General features: G+C 40.4%; 1 protein-coding gene across 5 annotated transcripts in view; it reads right to left on the reverse strand.

Annotated features, from left to right (window-relative positions):
• Positions 1-9,899, reverse strand: part of CHUK (component of inhibitor of nuclear factor kappa B kinase complex) — a 35,450-nt gene extending 25,551 nt beyond the window's left edge. For 2 of the 5 annotated variants that reach the window (XM_033425786.2, XM_033425787.2), the window contains exons 1-5: positions 9,483-9,895; positions 4,965-5,059; positions 2,715-2,829; positions 1,989-2,058; positions 1,053-1,141 (exon numbers count right to left, since the gene is read on the reverse strand). In XM_033425786.2, the coding sequence (XP_033281677.1) occupies positions 1,053-1,141; positions 1,989-2,058; positions 2,715-2,829; positions 4,965-5,059; positions 9,483-9,587 (474 nt within the window). In that variant the 5' untranslated portion in view covers positions 9,588-9,895. Of the gene's footprint in view, positions 1-1,052; positions 1,142-1,988; positions 2,059-2,714; positions 2,830-4,964; positions 5,060-9,482 lie in introns of all 5 variants that reach the window. The other 3 variants (XR_004482631.2, XM_004268452.3, XM_033425790.2) reach the window with 3 other exon arrangements.
• Between the last annotated feature and the right edge of the window lie 248 nt (positions 9,900-10,147).

Here is a 10,147-nt window from a genome sequence, read left to right on the forward strand (position 1 = left end):
TTCAGGCCTGAGCTCCATCACTTAAATAGCCATGTGATCTTGATGAAGTTACTTAACTTCTCTCAGTTTCCTATGTAATGGTATTACTAACAATCCCTACTTCACAGAATTGCTATTAGGATTCAATGAAATAGTGAAAATAATTTAACAGTGTCTGACATATGGTAAAAACTAAATATAGACTGGCTATTAATTTTTACTTTGGTATATTCAGAATAAGCTTGATTCATTAAAACTGGAAGGCAAAGGCAACTTCCAAACTTGTAAGAAGCATCATACCATTTTAGAGTGGATCAATGTGAGTAAACACCTATCTAACTTCAAGAATATCCTGAAGTCTCGGGATACAAAAAAACCCCAAATAGTTGGTGCAAAGCATACACAAAGAGCTTCTAAGAGACGATGCATCATCAAGGTTTCATCACCTCCAACTGATCATTATCTTCACTACTAAGGCCACACAATCCAATTCAAGGTTTAGATTCTTGGCTTTACGTCTTTATTGGAATGGAATTTGGGCACCAGAAGCAAGAAAACTGCTCAAATTACTTTGATAAAAATATACGTTCCAGGAATCAATTCACAATTTCTGGTTCTTCTCAAGCTGACTCTTTTAGGAATCTGAGAATTCAAGGTTTTGAATTTTAATTAAATATAGAACTTAGGACTTTTGGGGAGGAGAAAGAGTTTTGTTTTGTTTTTCTTAAATAAGAAACATACTTTAAACATATTTTTTTCTTAAAGCAGACCGAGGATGTGTGTGTTTTTTGGATGTGCTTCGTAAGGATTAACAAATTACTTACTCACTGCCTACTACCTCTGCTAGATACTGTGCTGGAAAAAAGAAATGAACAAGACAGGTGTAGTCCTTCTCTAATGGAGCTAACTGTATTAGCAGAGGAGACAAACAGCTAAACACAAAACCACACTTCAGTGTAGTGAGGGCTGGGATGAAGTATAGAATGCTATGGAGGGCACCAAACCTCAAAGACTAAACTACATCATGGAGACTCTATTCGATTGGCATGAACATTTCTTCAGGTTTTACCTACCTTTCCACCAACATCCTGAAGAACTATGTTTTCAGGTTTTAGATCACGATGTATAATTTTGTTTTCATGCAAATATCGTATCCCAGATCCTAAATAAAGTTTAAAATGTATTTTCAGGTAATAAACAACACTGAATTAAAAAAAATTCATCTCACATTTTGTACAGATCTGCTCTGATGCTCGAATTTATATGGACCATAACTACATGATTAATGATTTAATAGAAGCTCAGATTTTCTCCACAGAAAATACAGTAACAAATACTGCAGAATTGTAACATGTATTCATTTAACTTATGAAAATTAATATTAAAAAGAAATGGAACAAGCAATTGAGAAAATCCCTGTATTTATCATTGGAGCCTTTCCTTCCGACCTAGATCACCCTCTTCAACTAGACTTTTGCCTCCATGACCTAAGAAAAGAAGCAAAATCAAAATATACAGAGAAACATAGTCTGGGCTTTTGAACTTCCTCCAAGGGCCTACGTCCTTGTTATTTTAGGAACTTTGCAGGAGTAATTATGATTAAAAAGAGACTTCACTCTAAAAGAACCTGGGCCCATGAGATGCAATGCCCCTGGTAAATAAAGTTACTATGTTAATCAGGGAGGGAGCAGGAGTACAACTCAATAAGGTCATTTCACACCGTTTTTTTTTTCTGGCAATTGGAACATCTATTAGTCAAATGGACACCTAGCCAAACACAAAAAATAAAAAACAAAATATCCTAATTTTAACTTAGCATCAACGGTAATAGTTAAATTTTTCTAATAATTTCTTACAGATAAAAAATTTCTTATAAAGTTTCTTATAGTTAAAAACCTATGCTTTGTACAGTACATCAACAATTCTCCTAATTCCCAAGTAGTATATAGAATCTTTTATAGACCAAAGGGGCATTAAATTATGATGGCATTTTCATATTGATTACATACCTATATCACTCAGTAAAGAAAGTATCTGGCTTTCTTTAAGTCCACAGCAATTTTCTGGTTTGTTGAGTAGCTAAAGAAAAAAAAGAGTCTAAAAATGTATATTGCCAATATTGCTGGGCAGTAATACCGATATATTAATCATTAATCATTATACTCTGAGAGAATACTCAAATAAGAAAATAAGTCATGATTAAGAAAATATAAGGAGGAAAATTACCAAATCCATACTGAGGACATGTAAATTTCATGACAAGGTTTATACAAGTAAAGATAAAGGGAGAAAGTTTTTGAAATCGAAAAAGTTGAAAAATCTCACAGATAAATATGTAAAGATAGCCATATGGTAGGTTTAAAATGAGATCAGAAAGAAAGATTTGCAACAGAGAAAACAACTTATTAATAAACACTTTAAACACTGATACTGTGGACTAAAACCATCAATACAGTCCCATCCTGAAAACACCACCACCAATAATAAAAAATGCATGTTGTAAATTAGGGGTCAGCAAATATTCCCTGCAAAGGGCCAGAAAGTAAGTACTTTAGGCTTTGCAGGCCATATAATCTGTCACAATTACTCAACTCTGCTGCTATAGTAAGAAAGCAGCCACAAAAGCAGAGAACAGGCCATACACTCCCGACTCTTACTCTACTGTATTGAGTGGGATTCGAACACTGCTAAAGTTCATGATTTACTATCTCATCATCTCAAAACATCCACACTACCTTCCGGAGATCTCCTCCAGAACAATATTCCATTGCTAGAAGAGGCACATCATTAATCAAAAAATTCAATTCCTCAGGAACATCACAGGCCTTTACAACATTGGCGTGGTTCAACCTAACAAGGGGAAAACATTATAATAAAAAATTTGTTTCCAATGAAAAGGAACTGAGTTTGAAATGGTAGTTAATTGGGGGGCAGTGAGGGGAAGAACGGCTGACATTATTTATAATATTCTAATCTCTCATTTGTATAATTAAAAATTAATACTTGTTAAAAAGAAAATCTAGATTAAAATACTATCACAATTACTACTATTACATTTTTATATGCCAAGTAGTAAGCACTTTACACACATTAACTCATTTACTTATCACAATAATCCTACTATAGGTAGATTTTTTAAGAATTTCATCACACAGGAGAAAACTGAAGCACAAATTGGTTAAGTAACATAAGATCACACAGCGAGTAAGTGGTCAAGTAAGGATTCAAATCTGGCAGTCTGGCTCCAAAGCCTATATCATACTACCTCTCCCATAATCACTTACAGTGTCACCCAGCTGTGATCACTATTAAAATTTTGGCGTATTTCCTCCCAGTTTTTAATTTGTGCACAAATACATTTTTTTCAATAAATATCAAATCACATTATATATTATTTCCTAACATCTTTTTTTAACCTTAGCAATATATCATCCCATCATCATCATCATCATCATGCAGTGGATCTCAAAACTGGAATAGATTCCCAGGGCCTAGGGACCTAAAGAAACAGAATTTCCATGTGTAGGGCCTGAGGATTTATATTGTTAACAAGCTTTCCTAGTGATTCTGCCACACAGCCAAGTTTGAGAACCATTATAGTGCATCAAGAACACTTTAGTCAGAAAGTACTTATTTCAAATCCAGACTCTTACTGCCTACCAGTTGTATGACTCTATAAGCTTCAACTTCCTGCTTTATAACATAGAGATAATGCCTAAACTCAGGGTTGTTGTGACAACTAGAAGAATTATTTGCAAGTACATATTAGCACACTACCCATGGAGGTTTTAAAATATGTCCACTTCTCCCTTCAAAAGCTTAATTCTCTTTCCCTTGAGTAGAGGCTGTATTTAGTGACTAATTTCTAACAAATAGAAGTTATTTGTAGGACTTCCCTGGTGGCGCAGTGGTTAAGAATCCGCCTGCCAATGCAGGGAACACAGGTTTGATCCCTGGTCCGGGAAGATCCTACATTCCGTAGAGCAACTAAGCCTGTGCACCACAACTACTGAGCCTCCACTCTAGAGCCTGCAAGCCACAACAGCTGAGCCCATGTGCCACAACTACTAAAGCCCGCGTGCCTAGAGCCTGCGCTCTGCAACAAGAGAAGCCACTTCAATGAGAAGCCTGTGCACCACAACCAAGGGTAGCCCCTGCTCGCCACAACTAGAGAGAGCCCGCGTGCAGCAAGAAAGACCCAATGTGGCCAAAAATAAATAATAAAATAAAATAAATACATTTATAAAAAAATTATTTGTAAAGCATGGAGTGTTACTTCTGAGGAAAGATCATAAAGATATGTCAGCTTTCAACTTGCTCTCTCTCTCAGATCACTGACTTCGGAGAAAGCTAGCTGATATGTCATGAAGACATTCAAACTTCCCTATGGACAGGCCCATATGGTGAGGAACCGATGCCTCTAACAAACAGCCACTAAATAAGCTTGGAAGTGGATACTCCAGCCCCACTCAAGCCTCTGGAAGACTGCAGCCCCAGTCAACATTTTGAGATGTTTCAGAAGGGATATCCTGAGTCAAAACCACCCACCTAAGTCATTCCCAAATTCCTAAACCACAGAAACTGTGAGATACCAAGTTTGTTGTTTTCAGCCACTAACTTTGAAGATAATTTTTTACAAAGCAATAGATACACTGTTTAACAAAGTAGGTGAGAGTAAAGAAATGAGAGTAGTGATTGTTATTTAACTATAAAGTGTAATAGACGAGCACTGCCCAAGATCTAGAAGAAACAGATTCTGCTCTCAGAAAGCTGAGTCTGATAATACGTAGCTGACTTTTTAAACTAAACCTACCTAAGCATGATGTGATGTTATTACTTGAAATAGAACACATATATTTAATGAGAAAGAGAAAAATATGTTCGTCAAAATATCCTAAGAAGAATGGATTCCTAGCCTCCTTCCCTATGATGACATCTGGATGGGCTGCAAAACTGGGGAAACTTAAGTCATCAAGTACACTTACTTCTTCATGATCTGGATTTCATGGCACCACCGTTCTCTGTTTTTGGTGCTTAGCTCCAAGCGACAAGACTTAATTGCTATTTTGAGATCAAGTTCCTGCCAAAATAGAAAGTCAACAGAAAATTATAAATTAGGTTCTTGTGCAGATTTACTTGCTAAGAAAGAAATGCCAACCTGGGGAAACAAAACTCTTTAGCTTTACTAATTAAACATATTTATCTACAGTTCTCTTGAGCCAATGCTTTTGCCAGGTAAACCATGAGACCATTAAACTAATGCTTTAAAACTGACCTTCAAACACACCAAAGCACACAAGCAAAAAGTCACTGAGGCTGATCCTATAACAGATCTCTTCAGAACACTGTCTCATATATACTGCTAGAATAATACAAAGGCCCTGTCTCCCCAGTAAACTCTTTTTTGAATTTAGTCAAGACAGCTAACAAGGGCCCCAGACTCCAGCATAACTAGAATGAGGAGAATAACGCAGGGCTCCCAAGCTCAACAGCAAGAAATAGTTTTAATATGACCAAACCTAGGGCTTCCCTGGTGGCGCAGTGGTTAAGAGTCCTCCTGGGGCTTCCCTGGTGGCACAGTGGTTGGGAGTCCGCCTGCCGATGCAGGGGACACGGGTTCGTGCCCCGGTCCGGGAAGATCCCACATGCCGCGGAGCGGCTAGGCCCGTGAGCCATGGCCACTAAGCCTGCGCGTCCGGAGCCTGTGCTCCGCAATGGGAGAGGCCACAACAGTGAGAGGCCCACGTATCGGAGTCCGCCTGCCAATGCAGGGGACGCGGGTTCAAGCCCTGGTCCAGGAACATCCCACATGCCACGGAGCAACTAAGCCCGTGCTCCACAACTACTAAGCCTGCACTCTAAAGCCCGCAAGCCACAACTGCCAAGCCCACGTGCCACAACTACTGAAGCCTGCGCGCCTAGAGCCCATGCTCTGCAACAAGAGAATGAGAAGCCCCCGCACCGCAAGGAAGAGGCGCCCCTGCTCGCCGCAACTAGAGAAAGCCGGCACACAGCAACAAAGACCCAACACAGCCAAAGATAAAAATAAATTTATTTTTAAAAAAATGACCACACCTAATTAAAAAAAACTCCAAAATTAGTTCCTAATCTTTGCATTCCAAATGACATTAAAAAATCTTAACAATGATTGTATATTTCCATATCTATAAAATGAACCTAACAGCTCTTGCCTCTATGACTAGTAATTCAGCCAATTCTAACTGAAATCAAACCCAACCTGATGCACATTACAGGAAGTAGCCAGACCTCATCACATTCTGGCAACAGTAATAATGCAGCCCAGGAACAGGAAGCAAGACAGCTTGTATGGGATGGTCTGAAATGGGGGATAGCTAGAGATAAGACAGCTGATGTATAGAGAGAGAGTAAGGAACTAGGACAGACTACAATCCAACCTAACCACTATCCTCCCTCCCTCCAACCTTTTGTTTTGCGTAGGTACCCGGTTGTTGCTAGGTCCCATGTAAGCTTTTACTACCAGGGAGTCAATCTAACCATGAAAAACATTAAGTCCTAAATGATCATATATGAATAAGGCAGGAAGCTATCTATTTCGAAAAGATCCCACCCTATAGGATCCTTCAACTTCTCAGTTTATATTTCACCTACTCTGTGAAGGCCTTCTTCACTCTACCTTTTCATAAAGAACGTTCTATGGAAAGTTTATGGATGTCCAGCAAAACAAAAAAAAGAAGAGTTCTGTGTTTAAAAAAAAAAAAGGTAATATTCGGGAGATGGATGGTGGTGATGGCTGCACAAAATGTGAAGGTACTTAATGCCACAGAACTGTACACCTAAAAATGGTTAAAATGGCAAATGTTATGTATATTTAACCACAAAAAAAAAATTGGAAAATACTAAGTTAAATTAGTTTCTTTACTATAGGACTTCACAGAACTTTTAATATGCTAATGTGGGTTATGACTCTCCAAATGAATAAATATTATATGCAGCATTTATACAACGTACTGATCACTGTGTCCTTTTTTCAAAGCATTTCACAAGGTTAGTTTTTCCAAACACGTTTTGAGATGTGCCACCCTATTCCCTAGGAAGAGTTCTTTGGTTATTTTGCCATGCTTCCACATCACTTTACCAATACCTTCATTATATAGGGTACCAAATTGTACCTAAAGTGTCTACTTTTCCCACTAGGCTTGAAATTTCCTTGAGGGTAGAAAATACTGTTTTTGTTGATTCTGGTACCATCAGCACCCAGCACAGTAATTAGCTAAATAAACCATCTCACATCCTTTTCCCTTTCTCGTTGTGATTTAAGAAGCATAGGTGAAATATTGAGACGTGGCTTCCACCAAAACACAAGGATCTTGAAAGCTGTAAACTCAAAGCTGTAAGTGAAAAGGTAATGATGCTGTTTCCAAGTCTTATGACAGAGGATTTCTTCTCTTCTCACTACAGACTCAGTTGTCAAACGTCCCAGTTCTGGGGAAGGGTCACTGTGGACATCTGGAAAGTTCCTGAGAGATTTCTAAGATTCTAGAGGAACCCAAATCTCTTCCATTTAAAAAGTGATGAATTCCATAGAGACAGAAAGTAGAATGGTGGTTGCCAGAGGTTGGGGGGAGGAGGAAATGGGGGCAGGGTTTAAAGGGTACAAAGTTTCAATTTGGGAAGATGAAAATGTTCTGGAAATGGATGGTGATGACTGTTGCACAACAATGTAAACGTACGATGCTACGGAACTGTACACTTAAAAATGGTTAAAATGGTAAATTTTATGTTATATATTATACTTTACCACAATTTTTTAAAAAAATTGATGTATTCATCCATCTCCAGCCAGGGACCAAGCAAAGCAGTCACATAAGCATGCTAGCATGCATACTTCTTTTTCTTATGACCAGACTGAGGGGCAGGTTTAGATAACAAGACCACAGTCAATATTCTGCTGGAAGTATTCGGCTCCCTCTCTTTACTCTTTGAGTGCCTTATGTCTGATGGTGAAAATTATTAAATTTACTACTTGTCTGGCTGTCAAAGTACTTAATGCCTTAGTCCTTCACCTTCCTTTCTCCCTGTCTCCGAGATTCCCTCCTATGCTCTATCTAGAAACCTGCTTCACAAAATGTCCTCAGTTATATCAGTGACATTTGTCATTGCAACTGCCACACAAACAAGCCTATTCCTCCCAGGTAGATTCCCATCTACCCTGCCTCCCACCCTATATGGTGGGCTCTCTACTCACACCCATATTTCTTAGGACAGCAAATCATGCTTTCTCCTCTTCAACCCACTTCTTAATTCATAGGCCCATGCAAGCATTTTAGTAATACCTTAACTGTTCATCTTGTCCCACCTGTTTTTCCACACAGATTTATCTTTTACAAAAAATCTTTGAGAACACCACTTTTACCTTGACATTTCCTTTTTTAATGTCAATTAATGATGATGAAGATGATGACAATAGCAACAACACAGCAGCAGCAGGAGCTAACATCTGAGGGCTTACCATGGGCCAGGTACTCTATTTAGCTTTAGACACATCATTACCTTATTTAACTCTCAAACAGACCCATGATGTACATACATTATTATAAACATTTCATACATGACAAAACAAAAGCTATACTGCAGGGATTATTATTCCAGGGTCTATAAACCTAACAGGTCTGTGAATGTCCTTCAAAAGAGCATGGACCCCCTCAAACGGCAATGCATAAAGTTGTGTGGGTGTGCATCTGTGCATTTGTCTGGGGAAAGGGTTCATAACTTTTATTGGTGTATCAAAAGACTGGCTCAAACATGATTGTTAGCTGCTGCTACAATGGTTAAACATTTTCAGTTAAATCAAAGCACAACTCCCAAGTCTGATGTTGACTGTCTTCCACCTGCTAGAGCACCTCACCCTCAATCTATCTCCTTCCCTTGTGAAGCCATGATCATTTTTACCAGCTGATCCTCATTTGTTCATTACCTAGAACGCGTCCCCAATTCCGAAGCCTACCCAATGCGTCCAAAAGCTTAACTGTGGACACACCATGACACCGTCCTTACCTACTGCAAGCACTACAGACATCACAGGCCTCCAAGTACACACGTGAACACACATTCCAACAGGCAGGCCCATCTTCTCCCACACTTATGTTCATAACACACACTCTGATGTGCGTCTGCCTTACACACCCTGACCCTGCATTCAGAGGGACACACACGAACCCGTCACGCTCAGTAAACACTTTGTCACATTTTGACAGTCATAACAAAAGTTCCCCATAATAGCTCTACCTCACACACACTGACCAGGACCTCTGGTACAACCTCGGACTCACACACCAGGTTCACAAACACAACTTGTGCGCTCTCTCTCTCTCTTACACACACACAGACACACACATACACGCTCACTGGCCCACAATACTGCCCAAGGTCTCACCACCAATCTCTCACATACTGACAGTCACTGTGTTCCACAGGCGCCCTGACAAACACCCACCGCCGCTCCCTCGCGCGCCCCGCCTCACCCGATGTTGGTACAGGGAAACATTCCCGAAGCCGCCGGTGCCCAGCCGCTCCCGCATCTCCCAGGGCCCGCCCGCGCCCGGCCGCAGCCCCGGGGGCCGCTCCATGGGGCGGGAGGGCTAGAGTCCTCAGGTCCCGCCACTGTTCCGAGGCCGGTTCCGGGCTGCCGAGGCTCGCGGGTCTCTCTTCTCGCGAGAGGATGCGTCACTTCCGGTAACTGCGGCAGGAGAAAAACCCCGCCCCAACTTCTCCCGGGGGCCGCAGGGGCCCGCAGGAGCCCAGCCGGGGAAATGGTGGTGAGAGGACGCGAGCGTTTTCAATCCATTCTAAGTGCCCCGGGAATTTTCGTGACTGAGAGAACCCATATGTGTTTTTCCAGTCTTCAAAAATATAAGATCCCTCCAAACCCTTCATTCCCTTTAAATCAGTTTCCAAACCAGTCTTTCCCGTATTCGTCTTTTCTAAACGTCACGTCGTCTCCACCCCTGTCTACACTTCACGTTTCTTCAGACCTCTGCCATCTATCCTCCAGCTTCACCACCCGCTGAGGTGGCACTGGCAAAGGCCACCAAGGATTTGAATATTGCGAAATCCGTAGAACTAGAAAGAATTCTGCACTAACAGGCCCACTGATGCATTAGGCTTCATAGTTCTTTTTCTTCTCTTA

Source organism: Orcinus orca, chromosome 14, assembly GCF_937001465.1.
Source record: "Orcinus orca chromosome 14, mOrcOrc1.1, whole genome shotgun sequence".
Taxonomy (NCBI): Eukaryota; Metazoa; Chordata; class Mammalia; order Artiodactyla; family Delphinidae; genus Orcinus; species Orcinus orca.